This window comes from Callithrix jacchus, chromosome 15 (genome assembly GCF_049354715.1).
Source record: "Callithrix jacchus isolate 240 chromosome 15, calJac240_pri, whole genome shotgun sequence".
NCBI lineage: Eukaryota > Metazoa > Chordata > Mammalia > Primates > Cebidae > Callithrix > Callithrix jacchus.
Genome location: NC_133516.1, coordinates 46474226 through 46494767, shown reverse-complemented (window position 1 = coordinate 46494767; position 20542 = coordinate 46474226). Strand labels below are relative to the sequence as shown.

The 20542-nt window shown below is 41.6% G+C and overlaps 1 protein-coding gene and 1 long non-coding RNA gene across 11 annotated transcripts in view; one reads left to right on the top strand and one right to left on the bottom strand.

Annotated features, from left to right (window-relative positions):
- The window catches only part of LOC144579555 (uncharacterized), a 127336-nt gene extending 107833 nt beyond the window's left edge, over positions 1 to 19503 (bottom strand). For both annotated transcript variants that reach the window (XR_013527415.1, XR_013527416.1), the window contains exon 1: positions 19249 to 19503. This is a non-coding gene — a long non-coding RNA (uncharacterized LOC144579555). The remainder of the gene's footprint in view (positions 1 to 19248) is intronic.
- The window catches only part of ADAMTS9 (ADAM metallopeptidase with thrombospondin type 1 motif 9), a 170608-nt gene continuing 166645 nt past the window's right edge, over positions 16580 to 20542 (top strand). For all 9 annotated transcript variants that reach the window (XR_013527414.1, XR_013527413.1, XM_078351404.1 and 6 more), the window contains exons 1-2: positions 16580 to 17036; positions 17622 to 18022. Coding sequence is in view for 7 of the 9 variants with exons in the window: in XM_078351404.1 (XP_078207530.1) it covers positions 16922 to 17036; positions 17622 to 18022 (516 nt within the window). In the remaining 2 variants the exon portion in view is untranslated. The remainder of the gene's footprint in view (positions 17037 to 17621; positions 18023 to 20542) is intronic.

The window sequence follows — 20542 nt, the reverse complement described above, 5'->3', positions numbered from 1 at the left end:
TAAACAATTTTCTGTCAATAAATATTCAAAATTGCATTTTTAATATATAGCTGTACCATAATTGATGCAGAACCTCTATTTTACTTTTTTTAATTTTTAAAGTTAATTTTATTTTCATTTTAAGTTCCAGAATACATGTGCAGGATGTGCAGGTTTATTACATAGGTAAACCTATACCATGGTGGTTTGCTACACCTATTAACCCATCACCTAGGTATTAAGCCCCACATGCATTAGCTATTTTTCCTGATGTTCTCCCTCCCACCGCGGTGCCCTCAGCAGGCCCCAGTGTGTGTTGTTCCCCTCCCTGTGTCCAGGTGTTCTCGTTGTAGAACCTCTATTTTATATGTCTAGTTTTTTCCCAATATTTCTGAAATCCAGGCCTTCAGTGTGCTCCATTATAGCCATAGCTTCACTGCAAGGTTATATTATTAAAAATAAATTCTTAGAACTGGAAATATGTATTCAAAAGGAAAATTTGGAAGCTTTTGACATGTTTTGACAAACTACCTTCTTGTTATGTTGTCTGAATTTACCCTTCCAATAGCACTTTGTGAGTTTATGCCAGCATTATTCCACATCCTTGGCAGAATTGGGGTTTCTTGCCCAAAATATTATTTCATATATATTTAAAATTTTACTTTTGGCGTGACAATACATAATATGGTTCAAATATCAAAGGAACCACTGGGTATACAGGAGAAAGTCTGTATTGTATTGTATATGCCCACATATACAATCCCCCTCTGAAGACAAAGAAATATTCAGTTTCTTATATATCCTCCTAGAATAATTTATGCATTCATATGTACAGTAGTCTAAACACAGTGTTCTGAACCTTGTATTTTCCATTTATCTAAGATATATTCCACTTATCTATACATCTTAAACACAGACAGCTTCTTCATTCTTTTTTATATATGTACACTGTTCTGTTGTTAAATGTTATGTACTTAACCCGTCCCCTTTTGACTGGTTAAGGCATTTAGATTGCCTTTAACCTTTTGCTGTTCATATACTGTAGCTGTGAATTACCTTCTAAATATATCACTTCATCCACAGACAAGTGTGTATGTGTGTGTGTGTGTGTGCACACCTGCATACATGCATATGTGTCTGTGTTGAATTTCTGAGTTACTAGGTTCAAGACTTTTTAAAATGTTTTTGTTCATTTTATCAAAAAGGGAATGAGGGTGAGAAAGAAAGGAGACAAAAGAGAAAAAATTAGAAAATTTAGTGAGTCTGGTGGTTTGTAAATGGTGGGAGATGTCACATATTTTTCCTAAACTGCACAGCTCTGAAGTTTCTGGTTTTCTTTCACTATTCTCTCTTATCTGTTTAAGTGTTTGGAAATTTCAAAAGATTAGGGGCATGAAAAGGGATGGGTGCTAAAAACCAAATAGCAGACCTGCCTCCAATCCTATACGAGCTGTTTTACCATCAGCTGAATTCTGATAAAAAAGAGCAAAGGCCTCTGAACAGAGAGAGCTAAGCCTTTAAGCCCTGGAGGTGAGGTTACACGCTTTACATCTTCAGAAATATGAAATGAAAATATGTTTAGAGATGAAAAATAATTTTCCAGAGATATGATCATCCGCAACATAAAGGATCAAAATTTCAAAACCTCAGTTACTTGCCTTTATTTGACAGTGATTATTTTTTCTAGAAAAAGTTGATTTATGTTACATAAGCCTTAAAAATAACATGCAAAGTACACAAATCAAAATTGTATAGCTTAATGACTTTTCACAAAGTGAACACATACATGCAACCACCACTCCAATCAAATAACAGAACATGACCCATTATGTTCTGTTATAATGGAGGCATCCCATTAGCCTCCATTATTCCCACCCAAACACTACCCCCCAAAAGTAACCACTTTCTATCACTATCAATTAATTCTATCTGTTTTATAACACCACATGAAGGGAAAATGTAGGATGTATTTTTCTGTCAGATTTCTTTTATTCAACATTATACAGAATTCATTCATGATTTTTTTTCTTTCTTTTGTGTGGCTGCATTCATTCCACAAATATTTACTGAGCATGCTGGGTGCTATGTTAGCCACTGGAGACACAATGCCAATGATACAGATAAGGTCCTTGCTCGTCTAGAACTTGCACTTGGGGAGATTGTCTTTCCATGCTGAAAATGAATATTAGAATTAAAAAGTCATTGCTTTCCAGGGAGACAACTGAGGTTTGTCAATACAGGTAATTCCAAGGTATTTATCTTTCAAGAAAGGCAAAGGTATGGTCAGAATAAAGTGAGCTTCAGTGAATATCTTTATTTTTAATACAGAATCATTTACCTGCTGTATAAAGGCAGAGGCCTTCAACATATAAATCTTGGTTACATTTTCAGAGCTGAATTCAGTGCAGCCCCTGGACTAAATTACTATAATATGTCTGCCAGTCAAGACTCTGGGGAAAGGATGATGTCTGTATCTTTGAAATGCTATTTTAAACACACTTTTTTGCAGACAAATTCACAGAAGAGTAATGGCTAAACAATGTTTTCATTTTCTTCTTCTTTCTTTAAATTATAGTTTTTGCCCCTTTTTTCAGTTTAGGAAAGGGATTGGGAGATACATTCCATCAGGTCAGTGAAGATTTTGAAATAACCCAGAAATCAGAAGAGGATATAGATGGCATTATTTCAGAAACCCACACAAAGTCAAAAATTCTAATGTATATATACATTAACTTTAGAGTTGATAGGTATTATTCACATTTGTAAGCAATGTTTAAAAAATTTAAATTAGTACAACATTGAGTTGATTAAATATGTACAATAATCCTAAAGGATTACAAATAAATCTAAAGTGCCTTTTACCTATCATTCGCAAATGTGTCCTCTCTTCTGTTCACCAGCTAAGAATTTAGAGTACTTCCTTCTAGACCTTTTTTATATCTTTATACACAAACATGTGTATGTATAAGTTGTTTTTCCTATAAACGATATACATATCAAAATGCAACTTTCTTTTTTACCATCAACAATACTTTTTGAGATCTTCAAAGTTGATGTCTACGTGGTTCACTCTTTTGAACTGCTGTATAGTGTTTCAGTATATGAATGTGCCATTTTGTATAATGTAGTCATTCTTTGAATGAGAACAGGTAGTCTCCAGATTTTCACTCTTATAAGCAATGCTGCTATGAACATCCTTGACATGAGTCCTTAAGCACCTAAGAAAGTATCCCTCTAGGGCATACATCAAGAAGTGAATTGATTATGCCATCACTTCTTTAAAAGAGCATCTTGGCCCTTAACGCTAAGGAAGCTCTTGAAGGCTGTGTAGATCTCATTTGTATCTGTGTCACCAGAATCCAGCATAGATGGGTGGGAATTAATGACTGCCTTCCATGACACTATTGTATAGGTCCTGGGTTTCCCAATCTCTCTCCACTTCTCAATCTCTTGGTTGGTTCCTTTCTGCCTACTAGTGATTTAGAAGGCAGCCATCCTAAAGCCGTTGTTCATGGCCTTCTCTCATTTCTCTGGCATCTTTCCCTTGATCTGAAGCTCTCAGCCCAAACTTCATATCAGAATTAATGGGAGAGCTTTTGAATATAACTAGTGCCCAGACCCACTCTTCAGAGGTTCTAGCTTAGCTGGTCTGCAGTGGAGTGGGTTCCACATAATCATATTTTTTTTCTCAAGACTCTGTGTCACATTAATGTGAGGCTAGAACAGAGAATCATTGACTTAGCTGGTGGTTCTCCTAGTAGAGCTCCCCAACCAGCAGTATTCATATCTCCTGGGACTTGTTAGAAGTACAGACTCTTGGGCCCTGCCCCAGACCTCCTGAATGAAAAATTCTGGAGGATGGGGCTGTATAACTTATGTTATAACAAGCCCTTCAGATAATTCTGATGCATGCCAAATAAAGTTTGAGAACCACTGCCTAGGGTGATCTGATTCATTCCCCTGACTTAGTAACTATGCAGAAAAGTCCTTTTTTCTCACCTCCAATCTAGACTCCTCTCCTGGACACCAACTGCCTGACTGACATTCCACTGCAGTGTCTCTCCAATATCTCCACCCTATTTCCACCGTATCAAACTTTTTTTCCCTCAGTCTTCTCCATCCCAGTGAATGGCATCATTCTCCAAGCTGCTGAAAGCAGAAAGTTAGAGTTCATCTTTAAGATCTTTTAAAATATGTAATACATTTAGGAAGCTTAAAACCAAGAAGGTACAAAAAGCTGAACAATGACAGTCTCCCTCCCACCCTTATGCCCTACTGTGGACTGAACTGTGTTTCCCACAGAGTTCATATGTTGGAATAAATTCTAACCCCTAACCCCAATGTCACTGCATGTGGAGATAGGGCTTTTGAGGAGGTAGTGAGATTAAATTAGATCATAAGAGTGGGGCAATCCAATATTAGTGTTCTTATAACAAGACGAAAAGCCAGAGAGGAAAGGCCATATGAGGATGCACAAAAAGGTGGCTGTGTGCAAGCTAAAGAGAGAGGCCTCAGAAGAAACCAACTCCGCCGGTACTTTGATAGTAGAGTTGGCCTCCAGAACTATGAGAAAATAAATTTCTGTTGCTTAAGCCACTTAGTCAGTGCTATTTTGTTAAGGTAGCCTGTGATGGTTAATTTTATGTGTCAACTTGACTGGGCCACAGAGTGCCCAGATGTTTGCTCAAACACTGTCATGGGTGTTTCTATAAGAATATTTTTGGTGAAATTAACATTTAAATAAGTAGACCGAATAAATCAGATTGCACTCCTTAATGTAGATGAGTGCAATGAGGCCTGAATAGAACAAAATGAGGCCTGAATAGAACAAAATGAGGCCTGAATAGAACAAAAAAGCTATGCCTTCTGCAAGTAAGAGAATTCTTCCTGCCTGACAGCTTTCAAACTGAAACATTGGCTTTTTCATACCTTAGGACTCAACTGAAACATCATTTCTTCCTGGGTCTCCAGCCTGCCAGCCTTCAGATGGGAAATCCACCGTTGGCTCTCCTGGATCTCGGGCCTTTTGACCTAAACTGGTGTTATACAATCAGCTCTCCTGGGTCTCTAGCTTGCCAATTCACCCAGCAGATTTAGGGACTTTCCATCCTTCATAATCATGTAAGTCAATGGCTTAGAATAAATCATATATACATATATACACACACATACACATATAAGTGTATAAATGTGTGTATGTACACACACACATATAAGTGTATAAATGTGTAAGTGTACACACACACACACTGTTGGCTCTGTTTCTTTGAAGAACACCGACTAATCCCTAATATGCAACCTTAGCAAATTAATGCATACCCCATCTTCTCAGTTCCCCGTCTTCCTCATATAGTAACCACTGTCCTTAGTTTCTTACATATCCTTTCAGAGTTTCTTTAGAATATATACACAAATAAAATTATGTAATACTATTTTTCTCCCGTTTTTACATATACATTCTTTTTGCAGATGCATAATATTTCATTGTCTGCTTAACTTTTGATTTGTTCAATCAGTCTGCTATAGTTTAGATTTTCATTGTTTTTGACATTCAAAATGATACTGCAGTAAAGAACCTTGTGCATGCCACTTTCCACACATGCAATTATATGTGATATATATAATATAGACTGCTGGGTCAAGGGGTATATGATTTTGCAGTTTTGATAAATGTCAAATTGCCTCCTTAGAAGTTATATCAACTTACTCACTCAACAATGCGTAAGAGTTCCTCCAAAGCCTTAGTAATTGACTATGTTTCTCAAACTTTGTAGTTTGCCTATTTGGTTCCTGAAAAGCTCACATTGGTATAGTTTTATGAGCACCTTTTCACAAGTGTGTGCTGTTTGTATTTCCTTTCTTGTGAGCTGTCAATTAGTATCTCTTGCAGGTTTTTATTGTAAATTGAAGAAAAAGTCTCTCTTTGTGCTATGAACTGAAAATATTTTTTTCTCAGCTTGTCATTTAACTTTCAATTTTGATTATGATGTGCTGTTGTTTGAATGTGTCCGTCAAAAAGCATATGTTGGAAACTTAATCCCTAATGCAAAAGCACTGGGAGGTGGGGCCTCATCAGAGGGGATTAGGTCATGAGGACATAGAGAATCAGTTAATGCTGTTGTCAAGGGAGTGGGTTCACTATAAAACGGAGCAGTTTAATCTCCTTTCTCTTTCTCTCTCCTCCCCTCTCTTGGCCTTTTGCCATGTTATGACACAACAAGAAGCTCCTCTCAAGATGCTGGCACCTTAATGTTGGACTTCCCAGCCTCCAGAACCATAAGCCAACAAATTCCCATTCACTATACATTACCCAGTCTGGGGTATTCTGTGAGAGCAACACAAAATGGACCAAGAGATAATGTTTCTTATCATGCAGAATGTGTTCGTTTTAGGATTCAGTTAAATATAACACTTTTTTTCTTTTATAGCTTGTGAATTTTGAGTCACAGTTAGAAGGCCTTCCTTATGTCACAGATGTATAGTAATTATTCCTTCCTATTTCCTTCTAAATCAGTTTTGGTTTAATTTTTTACATTTATTTATTGTTCCATTTGAGATGGGTTAAGTATGTACTTAAAGTATGAAGTACAGATTCAACTTGATGATTATTTGTGTGGGTATGTGTTTTACCAGATGGCTACCAACTCATTTCTGGTAGCATATATTGGGTAGTCTATAGTTTCCCAATCAGTTTGAGAAGCCATCTCTATCAGAAACTAAATTCTCACAGTTATATCTCTTTCTGGATTTTCTACTCTGTTCCATTGGGTTTTCTGTCCATCTACAATCCAGTATTGCCCTATTTATTTATTGTGGCTCTAAAGTCCCTATTAATATCTGGCATTAATACTAGATTTTACATATTGTTCTTTATTTTCAAAGTTTTTTGAGATGTTTTTATCTTCCCAAATAAAATTTTGAATTAATTAGTCTCATTCAAACAAAATGAAATAACAGAAATAAATTGTTGGTATTTTTATTTCTAGTCATTTTATAAACTATCTTAGAAAGAACAGGCATCTTTGTGATATCCAGTCATCCTAAGTATACAGTGTCTTTCCATTTACTCAAATCTTCTCTGAGGTCTTCATTAGTGTTTCAAAACATAATTCATATAGGCTATGTAGGCTTCTTGTCATTTCTATTCCCAGTGATTTTGTTGTTGTTGTTTATGGAGATTTTATTATTTTATATTCTTTATCTGGGTGTTATTTGTATATAGGAGATAGCAGTATCTGTATTATAATTTTTAAATTCATTTCTGATACTCCCTTACTCTCATCCCCATCATAACATCCCTCATCATGTTCTATTAATCCTACCTTAAAATATACTTTACATGTGTCTGATTCTTGCCACTGCTAACAAACACCACCCTAAGTTCAAGCCACCTCGATTTCTCATCTGGACAGCAGAATAGCCTCCTTGACTCTCTTCTCCAAAGAGCAGCCAGAATGATCTTTTAAAAACATAAAGGGCATCTTGCTGTGCACCTGCCTAAAATATTTCCATGGCCACTCCTTCTACTCTAAATAAAATCAGCTGACTGCTGGCTCTCTCAATCCCATTCTTTTGTTTGTTTGTTTCTTTGTTTTGTAAATTTTAAAACTTTAAAAAAAATTTTTGTGGCTATATAACCGTTGTACATATTTATGGGGTACATGTGATGTTTTGAAATAAGTGTACACCGTAACGATCAAATCATGGCACTTGGAATATCTGTCACCTGAAACATTTATCATTTCTTTGTGTTAGGAACTTTCCAATTCCACTCTTCTAGTTATTTTGAAATATAACCCAACCCCATTCTAAATCATTTCCTCCTCATTCATAGAACTGTAGGTGCAAGGGCTTCTTGGGTTCCAAAAAACTCACCTTCTTTCCTAGCTCAGACCTGGCCCTGCTGTTCTCTTCATCAAGAATATTTTTCCTGCTGTTCTTTTCAGGCCTGGCTCCTTCTTATTCTGTAGGTTGCCATTTGTTTATTATTTGTCAAAGAGATTTTCTCTGTTCATATGATCTGCACTCTCTCTCTTTTAATCTCTTTTATAATGCTCAGAGCAATATTTAAATATACTTGTTCATGTATTAGCTTATTTTGTGCTGCTTTTCTGCACCAGACTGCGAACGCCTCTACTATCTGCAAAGTTCATAGCACGTGGTAAGTGTCTGAATAATGTATTTATTGAACGAATAAACAAATGTCTTTCTTGTTTACTAGTCAAGGGCTGGGAAAGCTTATATTTTTCCCTGTTAATCAGCTATTATTCTCCATTTCTGTCTTAAATACAGGGTTACTGTATATCCAATGCTTTTATTTCTAAGTCACAAGTTTCCCTCAAAAGCCTGACTCAACCAGCATAAATATCTTCCTTGTATTTGTTCTCATATATGCAAAATATATAAGGTTATTTTCAAATAATGAAACACATGTTAAATGTTACAGAAAAAGTTAGGGCTGTATATAATTTATGAGAAAAGTTTTCCCTAAGGGTGGTGATACCATCATATATATTTTTGATATATTACCTGTATATAAACCAACTTATTTTTTCTCATTAAAATTTACTATATTCTTGTTGTAAAAATAGCCAAACAATATAAAAATGGGTGTCACTGAGATGTAGAAAGTGTAAAAGCGCTCCAAAATTCTTACTTCAAAGAGAACGACTGGTGACAGTTTAATGTATATCCACCTTCCTAGACATCTTTTCTCTGTGTATCATATTTTAAGCACAGACTGAGATTTTGTTCTTGCTGATTTATTTCATTTTTACTGCAGTAGGACACAATTAGACTAAGAACACTATTATTGCTGAATAATAGATTGTAGACATATTTACGTGCTAAATACTTGGCTCTTTCCTTCTCTTTCTTTCCTTTTTTTTTTGTTTAACAATTGCCTAATATTTCATTCATTTACTGTGTCTGAATAGTTCCTTTCCCTTTTCAACCAGTCAGTGGGGAGAAAAGGTCTTGAATTTTGTCAGGTTTCTTTTTCTTTTTTAAGACCTCTGTCGGGGTCCAAAGTGGCTCCTGCCGGAGGTCATGGCGCTTGCGAAGCCGAGGTCATCAGTTCAAGGCTAACCTGAGCAACCTCATAAGCTCAAACTGATTGGCAAAAAAAAAAAAAAAAAAAAAAAAAGACCTCTGCCACTCCCTGATGCAGGGACCAAAGTCACCAGTCAGAGAACAAGTCATTTCTCTACCTCAACCACCATTTTGTTCGAAAAGGTAACGTAAAACAAATGTTAAGTTTTCCAAGGTCCAGATTTATGTTCAGAGTTAATGAGCTGAAAAATCAGCTATAAGAAATGCTGATTAAAAACATTTACATGAGTTAATTTGTATTACTGATCATAACCAGAATTTAGGCACCGTCTTAGGCACCCTCGCCACCCGGGTGAGGGTGCCTAAAAGAAAACGCTAATTCCAGACTCTCGCTTTAGTAGCTGTACCACTTACAAAGAGCACAACAGCAGCTGAAGTTTATTACAGTTATGCTGCTGTGAATGCCACCAATATGTACTGTCAGACCTGTTTTGAGTAAAAAAAAAAAAAACTGCAAAACCAATTATTTTGCCAGCATCTGATAGGGACTTGATGAAGCGCTAATTGCTAGGTTTACATTTCAGGAAACAACTTATTTTATGTTATGGGTGCCAATTAATCGAAAGGCAAATACACCATTTACAACTAGCATGGATTTGATGCCCCAGAATCTCATTACCAGGTCAAGTTGTCACATGTGACACAACTACATTTTTGTGCATTTCAAACGTATGCACATTCGTTTGTATAATGAAGGTATTCTTCCCTGCCCCCATCCCCTTGCCATTATGCTTGGTAGTCACAGCAGTTGAGATATTTTGAAAAGTTTTCTGAAAATCTTCTTTGTAGTGGGCCCCAAATTAGCTCATGATGGGGAATTCAAACCCTACACCACTTTTGCAACTACCAGGCAGGCCTCTTTGCCATATGCTACTTTTAGAGTAGGGCCCACAGCACAGCCTGAACAATACCAAGACTTGGGCTGAGCTGAGAGCGATGGGAGCTAGTGACGATGGCTGTGGCAATGAGACCGATGAAGAACAGTGCTCCCAAGGGCCAGTCTAATCGTTAGGCAAATGAGTGGTTGGGGATGCTGGGAAGACATTCTCCTCAACTCCAGTTGGCCTGATATCCAGAATCCCACATCTGTGAATGACTCTCTAAACCATACTCCTTTTGGCTTCCTGGTCCCCAATTGTCCTGATATCTGAAGAGCAGAGATGTCTGAATTTCTACTCTTTGAGGCTACATCCCTAACATGACAATTTATCCTATATTAAGCTTGATAAAACATAAATACATATGAGAGTCAGTATAATGTAGCAGTTTAGGAGGACAGGCTGTGAAATTCAACAGCCTAGCACTAAACTCCCACTAAGCTACATATTGGCTGTACAACCTCAGGCAAGTTACTTATCTTCTCTGTGCCTCACTTCCTCTGGAAAGTGGGACTAATGGCATTACCTGTTTCATGGGGTTGTCAGGAGAACTGAATACAGTATTATCCACTGTTCCTGAAAGTAAGCATTAAGATAAATACCGTTAGGACAGACTTATCAAGTGTCATCTGACAGAAGTGTTTACTTTTAAAAATTACTTTTTTCCATGTGTAAAAATTATTTGTCATGTAAAAATCATTTTTTTGTTTTTTTTTAATATTCAGACAGAAAATTATGTTTTGGTCCTTTGAAAAATTCTGCTAGAAAAAGAAGCCCAGTGCTTGAGAAAATGCTCAATTAAATCTATAAAAACTACTCATCCAAGCAAACTGTAGGAAGTAAATCTGTTAAAAAAAATTAAAAATTTTAAAAAGGCATGAAGGGCTAACAGTAACAATAAGTTAAGATGAAAAAATACATAGCCATTTGCACACAAATGGCTGGGGTTTTTATTATTACTATCATTTCTTAGAGGAGAAAGGCCCATAAATTGGTTATGGAGTCGGGGGAGGTTAACTGAGAAAGGAAAGCTAGGCTGCTGGTGCCCCTCTGGGTAAGGAATCAGGAACCACCCTTCCTTGATTAGCGGGTGGGTTCAAGTGAGCCCGCTGATTTGACCATTCCTACTTTCTCTATGCCAGGCACTGAGCCAACAATTTTATCGATCAAGTCATTTTCATAACATCCCTATGAGGCAGGAAACCATTATTACCTCCTCTTTAGGACATGTAAAGGATATGGAAACTGCCCACAGCATAGGCGTAACTCTCACTTGCTGTGCTGAGCAGTTAAGTGGGGGCCCTATGCCTTGTTACTCTTGATCCTGAAGTAGCCATTGGGGAAAGCCTAGCTCTAGAAATGTCTCATTCCAGAAAAAAGGAATCATGATTATTCTGATGAAAGCAGGATTTGCCTGCCAAGAGTAATAATAACACAGTAAGAAACAGAAATTACATCAGTCATTCCTGGTGTGTGTGTGTGTGTGTGTGTGTGTGTGTGTGTGTGTGTAAAAGAGTGGCTTTTCTAAATTAAAAACAAAACCTGGCTCTGAAAACTAGAGCCAAATTAGTGGCAATAGTAAACTCACTCATTTAAGGCATATTTGTGAAGTGCCTAGTATGTTACCATGGAAGAAATAGATTTGTCCTTTGCCCTTATGCACCTTAAAGCCTAACAAAGGACACCAAAACACAACATGTGTGAACCAAACTCGGACAGGAAAAGTTATCGACTCAAGGAGCGTAGATCACTGTGGCACGTCTCAAAGTATTCTGAGAGACTCCTCGCTAGTTAAAGATGCCATATATTTAACCATTGTCTATATCAAATGATCACTTTTAGAAAATAATAAAATTGTATTTGCACACATTGTGTTGCTAATTTGGCTGCAATTTAGAAGGAGTTTGAATCAAAGCTAAAAGCCTAGTATTTCTGAATTTCGTTTGTAGTTATGATGTTGAACCCCAGGTGCAAAGCTCTCATTTCAAGGATAGTAGAGGGAGGAGAAAAGGGATTTGAAGCCCTAAGAATAGAGTCAAAGGAAATATTAGTGAGATTCATATGGGGTTTTGAAGTCTGAGCAATAATGTGAGTATGGTCTTTGAGAATGACAAGTAAACACTGAGCTCCTGGTGAGTGAACAGGCTGAAGATGGGATCACCTTCATAGAACTGCTATAAGCTGGTCATGAGTTATACAGAGCCACCTCCAGAATGGAACTTTGACTTTCAGAATAGGGTCAAGAGATGCTAGTTAGAACTCTAGATTTAGCGTTAGAAGAAAAAATAATGTTTTCACAGATGGTATTCATCAGGCCAAATATAAATGCTGAATGATCAAGATAATTAGGTAAAGATTTTTATGTTACTAGGCTCCTCTGATTAATGGAGATCACAAACTTTCTAGGTAACTGGATCCCAGTGCAGATCCCAACTGCACCTTCTGGCTCTGTAATGCCAGGCAAAGTCAGTTAATTTTGCTGAACCTTATTTTAATCATAAGTAAAATAGGGAGGGTAAAACCCAGATGGCAGGATAGCTGTGAGGATTAAATAATAAGCACAAGCAACTCAATGAAAGGAATCTTTATTATCAAAAATGATGTAAACTACCTTCTCTACACTACATGTTGCTTGAAGTCAGTAGTTAGAAGTCTTTTCTAAAATACACTAAGGTCGTTCACTCACAGAGTAAGCAAAGACAACACAGTTTCTAACCCCCATAGTCTGCAGATAGGAAACTGGATCAGAGAGGACATAGTATACATGGTCTGGTACTTAGTAAGTACTCAAGGAAAGTTTCTTATTATTATTACTCAGACAAAAGATTTGAACCCAAATTATTTAGTTAGCACTATTGTCCTTTTCATTTCTCATGATGTAAAATACATCTCCCTAAGATCATTTAGGCCCAGGTCACAGAGCTTAGCCACCACCAGGTCCCAGCTTGGTGATTCACTCACCAGAATGTAGTGCTACCAAGTACAGGGGCTTATCTGTTTCCCAAATCACCTGATGCTGCTGACCACTCAGGAAACTATTCACTTGAATTCTGGCTCCTGGGCCCTCCCTACCATTTGGGTGTGGGTTTCCCCTTTCTGTGGAAATTGATGGCTTTGCTTCAAGTCTCCTTCCTGCTGTTTCAGTGGCATTCGGCAAACAGAGTCATTTGTGATGTCATCACTCTCATTTCCATTGGCAGATTATCTCTCCCCAGTGACTAATATCAATCATTACTCCTCTGGGATCCAATTTTTATGAAGAATCAGCCAATGAAGACTTCCACTTAACCTACAATAACATTCAATTCCAGTAAAGCCCCAGGAGAAGAAAATGGGCTAAAAACGGTCCCTCCATTAACTTCAGGTGACCTTGAAAACGTTTGCTTCTTTGAAAGAAAATTCTTATGAGGGGCCAATTTATTTTATTTTATTTTATTATTTCTTTTTTTTTTTGTAGAGACAAGGGCTTGCTATGTTGCCAAGGCTGATCTTGAACCATTGACCTCATGCGATCCTCCCACCTCAGCCTTCAACAGTGCTAGGATTACAGGCATGAGCCACCATGCCTTGTCTTAAGAAATATTTCCTGAATACCTGCTATGTTCCAGATCCCTTCTAATTACTTAGGAGAAAGTTGTGAAATATCAGTGAAATAGCTGACATGATTATCATTAAATACTTAGCATTAGAAGAAAAAGAGAGAGCTAAAGAAAAGTTATACATAGAATAAAAGCTTGAGGCAATTTTCTGAATGACTGACTTTAGCCATTTTCCCACAAAGCAACTCTCCAAACATCTAGCAATGCTTCTGATTAATCACTTATTCATGATATATGGTAATAGTTATGAACTTGAATGACTGAAACAGGATTTGAATCATATTTCTCACTTACTAGATTCATGGGTGGAGTGGGGGCCAAATTATTTCACTTTTTCAGATCTCGGTATGCTTATGGGTAAAATGAGATTACTGACACTGCCTTCCTGAAAAAGCTGTTTTGAGAATTAAATTAAATTTACCAAGGTTAGCCCATGGTAAGTACTCAATAAGAGTACTTATTCAAATAAAAAGTAATTATTCAGAGAAAAGATTTTTGCCTAAATTAGTTAGTTCAACTGTCCTTTTCATTTCTCATGATTTAAAAGACATTTTCCTAAGATTCTTTTTTTTTTTTTTTTTTTAACAGTTTTGCTCTTGTTGCCTAGGCTGGAGTGCAATGGTACAATCTTGGCTTACTACAACTTCCACCTCCTGGGTTCAGGTAATTCTCCTGCCTCAGCCTCTGGGGTAGCTGGGATTACAGGCATGTGCCACCACACCTGCCTAATTTTGTATTTTTAGTAGAGACATTGGTCGGGCTGGTTTCGAACTCCCCATCTCAGGATCTAACTGCCTTGGCCTCCGAAAGTGCTGAGATTACAGGTGTGAGCCACCACACTGGCCTTCCTAAGATTCTTTTAAGACTTTTTTACAGATATAAATTTAGAAGCCAGCTAATACATTGAAGAAAGGATGAGCAGACTCACTAAGGATGAGAAATTCAGAAACTTAGGCTCTTGGTCACCTCAGCAGGTCACCAAGAGATATTTTGTATCTTCCTGCCCTATCAGCTCTTGTGGATCAATGTTTTAAAACTGTAGACAAAGTTAATTCTTCAAGCCACGTCCTAGAAAGAAGGTAAAGGAGAGAGAGTACACAAAGGAGGATTCTGTCCCTACAGATCATAATTTCTATACTGTTACTTAACTTCTCTTTATCAGGAGGGATTTGAACTGAAAGAGAAAAAAATTTAATGGAAAATACTGAAAAGTTCTATATTTTTGAGTAATTTTCAATGGAAGTACTGGAATATTTTCCATAGGGATCAGCCAATAGATTGATTTCTTGATATTTTTCTGTTCCTTACTAAATTCTGAGCAACTCCCAGACACTGTGATTGTGGGTAATTTTATTATATAATGAAAAGAAAGATTGTGTATTAGAAGAAGTGTATTTTAGTGAATTATTTTGGAGGTTCAAGGTTTAAATGCCATTCTCTAAAAATCTCAAATTGTGCATAGTACAGCTGTTATTTTACCATCTTTACAAGTTACACACCCATTATGAAATTCCAGTACTACAATTGACTATGGTAACATTATCAATTTGGGTTAACAATTATTTAGCAAATTCATCTTGCCAAGTCATTTTTATCCTTCATCAGAAGAAATATATGAATGAATAATATTTCAAGAATAGTTGACATTGCTATCATATTGTGATTTGGTTCCTGGTTTGGCGAGATTTGGTATTTCTAGTCCTGAGTGCTAGCCTACCACGCAACAGAACTGCAACCCCGGTTCTAGGATACTTGGGCAAATATATATTAATTAGTCATATATTTTTTACCGATATTTTCATGTACTTTCTCTTGAAATAACACATTCTACCTTCCTGAGGGCTGGTTAAAGAAAAAGCGCTACTGAACCACCCAGGATTGAACAATTGTCACACACGCGCGCGCGCGCGCGCGCGCGCACGAAGGTTTAGCTTGAAGCGTCTGCTTTCAGCCTTTCGAGTCTTTCCAAGCATCTCAGGCTGAAAGCAAGCGGAAGTGATTGAGAAATCCCTCCAGGGACTGGTGCTTCCCCCAGGGATCTACAACTTTGCACTCCATTCTCCCTTCCCCTCCCATCTCTAAATCCCCGGGTAGTCTGGGGCTCCTGAGTCCCCGCCCCTTCTCACTGCCAAAGCTCATTCTAAACCTTTTTTGGGGGGTGGGCACCAGAGAATGCTATGGACCCCACTGTGAATGGTGACAGAGGTTGATGGAAAGCACAGCTTAAGCATTTTGCGAAATTTTCAAGAGACCAAGTATTCGAAACACAATCTGACCTAAGGATTAAGAACCCCGTTTCTTAAACTCTTGACTGGGGGGACGATTAAATCGAGAGCAGAGCTCAGGTGCCAAATCTCCTTCCGAGTGAAAAAGTGTAGAAGGGAAGGTGCTCCTGCGCTGGGACACTTTCACTTGTAAGAAACCAAAAGAAGGGGACTGGTGGCAAGAGATGGGGACGGAAGAGAAAGGAAAGGAGAAGGAGAAATGGGAGAAACAGAGAGGGACCCGGTGGGATGGGAGAAGACAGACCTCACCGGAAAAATGGGGAGAGGGGGCAGAGTCCGAGAGGCAAAGCAGCAGAAAGACCAGGGGGAGAAGGAGAAAGAGACTCGGAAGGGAGGAGAGGAAAAAGACGAGAGGGGAAGTGGCTGCACGCGCCAGGAAAGGAAGAGAACTTTCCCTGCTTTCCCTCCCCGGGGCAGGGAGTCTCAGAAAACCCCACTTCGGCGAGGTGGCGGGGACCACGACCAGCTGCCCGGCGCTGGCCAAGCCTCTGGCCTCTGCCTGTTGCAACCCGCAGGGCCTCCGGCTGCGAGTCCCTCACCAGCCGGCCGAGGAGGGGACTTGGACTGGAAGGAGGCGGTCCCCGTTCGCCTCTCTTTCTCCTCCCCTCTCCTCCTCTTAGAGGCGTGCACCAGGGGCATTTGAGAGGCCGTGGACCCGCGGCCCCCCCCCCCCGCCTCCGCCCCCCCAGCCCCCCATTCAAGAAGCAGCCCCGCTATCCCGGCCAGCACAGGGCGCCCGGCGCGCCTCGGAGCGCAAGTTCCTCGCCTTCTCCTGCCCGCTTGCTGGACATTATGCGGCCAAGCAGCCGAGCCCCAGTCCTCCTCCTCCTCCTGCTTCTGCGGCTCCTCCTGCGGCCCGAGCAGCTCAGCTCTCGGCAGGCGGCGGCGTTGCTCAGCCGAGCGCAGACGGGACCCTCGCAGCGAGACCTCAGCGACTCCTAAAGTCAAAAGTTGGCGGCGGGCGCCGGGCTCCGCGCGCTCTCCACGGCCGCTGCCTCGCGTCGCTGCCGCAGCCAAGGAGGGCAGGAGGGAGGGGGTGGGGGCAGCGTGGGGAGGGGTGTAGAGCACCATGCAGTTTGTATCCTGGGCCACACTGCTAACGCTCCTGGTGCGGGACCTGGCCGAGATGGGGAGCCCAGACGCCGCGGCCGCCGTGCGCAAGGACAGGCTGCACCCGAGGCAAGGTAACGAGGCTCCGGCCCTGGCTTCGGCCCCTGGGACCCTGCCGCCCTGTCGCTGACCCCCGGTCCTAGCTCCCGGGAGGAGGCACAGTGCAGCTGAGGCCTCTCTCCTTTTCCTAGAAAGAATCGTCTCCAGCTTTGCAGCCTCTGCCTTCTTTGGGTCATCCCCAACCAATTGCTAGGGAGGGACACTATGGAAACGAATTTAGGCAACCCCCCCCATCTTGCTGTTAGCCGGATATTTCCCGGTCCCCACTCCCACGCTGCAAACTAAAGTAACTTAGTAATTGGGGGCACCAGATAGCATCATGTTTTATTTTATTCGGGTTATTTATCAATATCTGAAATCACATATATTTTGACTTGTTCATTGTCTGGCTGGGAATAGGGTATCCTCAGCACCTAGCACAGGTCCTGTTACTGGCACACAGTAGGTGCTTAGCAAATATTTGTCCACTGATTAAGGGTGAAGGGATTGACTCGAATGGGCTGGAAAATAAGGTCAGGACAAAGTCCCCGCCTTCGTTTTAAATTAAAGCTTGGGGAAAAATGAATTATTGGTTCATATACCTCTGCTTCTCTCCGCAGTGAAATTATTAGAGACCCTGAGCGAATACGAAATCGTGTCTCCCATCCGAGTGAATGCTCTCGGAGAACCCTTTCCCACGAACGTGCACTTCAAAAGAAGGCGACGGAGCATTAACTCTGCCACTGACCCCTGGCCTGCCTTCGCCTCCTCCTCTTCCTCCTCTACCTCCTCCCATGCGCATTACCGCCTCTCCGCCTTTGGCCAGCAGTTTCTATTTAATCTCACCGCAAATGCCGGATTTATCGCTCCACTGTTCACTGTCACCCTCCTCGGGACGCCTGGGGTGAACCAGACCAAGTTTTATTCTGAAGAGGAAACGGAACTCAAGCACTGTTTCTACAAAGGCTATGTCAATACCAAATCCGAGCACACGGCCGTCATCAGCCTCTGCTCGGGAATGGTAAGTGGGCGCGCGCCACCTCCTCTCCCCTTCCGCCTCCTCGCCCGCTTCTGGAAGACTTAATTGCCCTCTAAGCCTAGAGACCCTGACTGTGGCGAGATGAGGCTCCTTCGTTAAGTATCAGTTAGAAACTCGTATGGTTTTGGTAGCTAGCTCTGTGCGTGCGCGTACACTGGCGTGGAGAGCACACACCCGCCCCCAGGGGCTTCTGGATGTTTCAGAGCTTTCTGGAGTTTAGACTCGGTTCAGCGGCGCGTTGCCCAATGCTGTGAGGCGGCCTGGAAGTCAGTTTCCAAACTCGGAGAAAGTTTCTGGATTTGCAGTTCCTTGCAGCAAACTTGGCCACCCCGGAGCGAAGCAGCTGAGATCAGGGCGGACCAGACTACTTATTGGTGCGCCTTGCATCGGGAATGTGGGGCTGAGGATCCCCGGCTCAAGGCACCGGGAATTCCTTCTGTGTGTGTTGTGGAGGGCGGTGCGTAATCTAGAGTCCTCGCTTTCTCTCAGGGCCTTTATTCACGCGCCAAGAACCCCGAGGCTGAACTGGATTGACAGAGAGCAGGTCCTGTCCCAGGAACGGAAGGGTGGGCTGAGGGCTCTGGGGGCGGGGGGAGAAGGAGGAGCCTACTCCGGACTCTTTGAATTGGGGTGGAACCGAGAGTCGGGGTGCAGCACAGTCCGACTCTGCACCCTACTGGCGGGGTGGCCAGGAAAAGCGATATAGTGGGAGACCGCCTGGAGAGGCTGTCCGGACGTGATTTCGATACCTCTGGGGTTTCTAACACTTACGGGTTCCAGGGAGTGGAGAGAGGGAACCTGTGGCTCACGTTTCCCTAGGGACCGAGGCAGGGCGGGGAGACCACCTTCTCGCGCTGCCAAATACGCATTTAGCAAGGAATCCACTTTGGTTCCCCGACTCCCTGCCGACCCCCGCATGTGCCCTCCAGTGGGTCTTACAAGGCATCTGTCCCCCACTTCTCCACAGCATTTGAGGACTCGCTGCTGTACCGTTCTGGCCCGAGCGAGGGTGGTCCTTGACTTTCCCAAAAGGCGTGCGTTTCTGCTACGCGCGTGTGACGCAAAACTTTCCCGGGCCAGTCTCTCCCAGCGCATGGCGCTGTAAGTGCAATGGGGTCTTAGGCACCGTTCCGGGTGATGCCTTTACTCTTCCCGGAGCACCCACAGTCCCTCCCTCTCTTTTTCTAAGTGCAGTTTTGGATACTCACCCCCGGACACTGTGGTACTGCTCCCTCCGTGTGCTGTGGTTCGTGGGTCTTCAAGTTCCCAAGCGCATCCTTCTCTGCCTCGCAATGGATGGATCCGGTGGGGAGCGTGGCAAGCTTGAAGTGTGGTAGGGGGTAGTTCTAGGAATTCCTGCTTCTAGGAAAGGGATAAATCCCTTTAGCCCCCAGCAAAGCGCCCGGGGCCCTGGAGCCCGAGAAGTGCGACGTCGAGGTTGTTTGGGGGTGGGCGGAGACTGCAGCTGGGCGAAGTGGGAGGGGGTGCTGCGGTGAGTCATCGCTGCCCCAGCACCTAGGGCAAAAAGCTCAGGAATCATTCCTTCGGGTCTTTGAAAGGTTAAGGCTGGAGTACGCATAAGTCTGCAGTCTGAGCCCATAGCCTGGAGTGCCCCCAGATTCCAAGATAGTAACCCCCAGTTCCAGGACCGTAGGGATAGGGCTGCGTGTGTACGTCAAGTTTGTAAACAGTCTTTACTCCTCCTCTCTCCCCGCCTCCACACCCGCTGAAGCCGAGCGGCCCCTGCAGTTGTATAAATACTTTACTGCGCAGGACCTTGATTTTCATTGGCAATTTTAGGTGGTAACGTGCACATGGTTTCTTTGGTAACTGAGGACTGGGGTTTCAGAAACAACTACCTGGACTGTCATCCATTCATTTATATTGCATTTATAAGCAGTCTGCCTCTTTTGGGGAAAAGGGCCCTCCTACGTCTTAAAGATATGGGCTCTGGCTCTTTGTATCTTCAGCCATTAATCTAGCTCCAAAACCATTGCCCCTTTGTCTTCCTTCGCCTAGTCCTGTCGCTTGTCCTTCACCTAGGAGTCTTCTAGGAATTTTCTCACTTTGTGGAGTGGGCTATGCCATCCTTCCGCCCCTAGTCAGTTGTCAATTTTTCTGAATTTCATCTGAGATGTGTCGCTCACCTCTCAACATCTCTACCCTAATTCTATCCCCCTTCACGTCTCTCCCTCTCTCTCCTTAGGACTGATGTCTAAGAAATATTACACGGGGCTGCTTCTCCAGTCTTTCTCCTCGATCCTCGCCGCATACTGCTAACTCCATTTGGCATTTAAGACTATTTACAGTGTACTCATTCACATCCACATGTCCAGTCTCAGCTTCAGGTCATGGATCTTACTCTGCTTTCTCTGTATCCCACCCCCAATCCTAGTCGTCGTTGCCTTTGTGCCTTTGAATTTACTTGGTCTTCTCAGCCTGCTTCACATGCTCAAATCCTACCCTTTGTTTGCAGGTGTAATTTACATCTCTTCTTCCCCA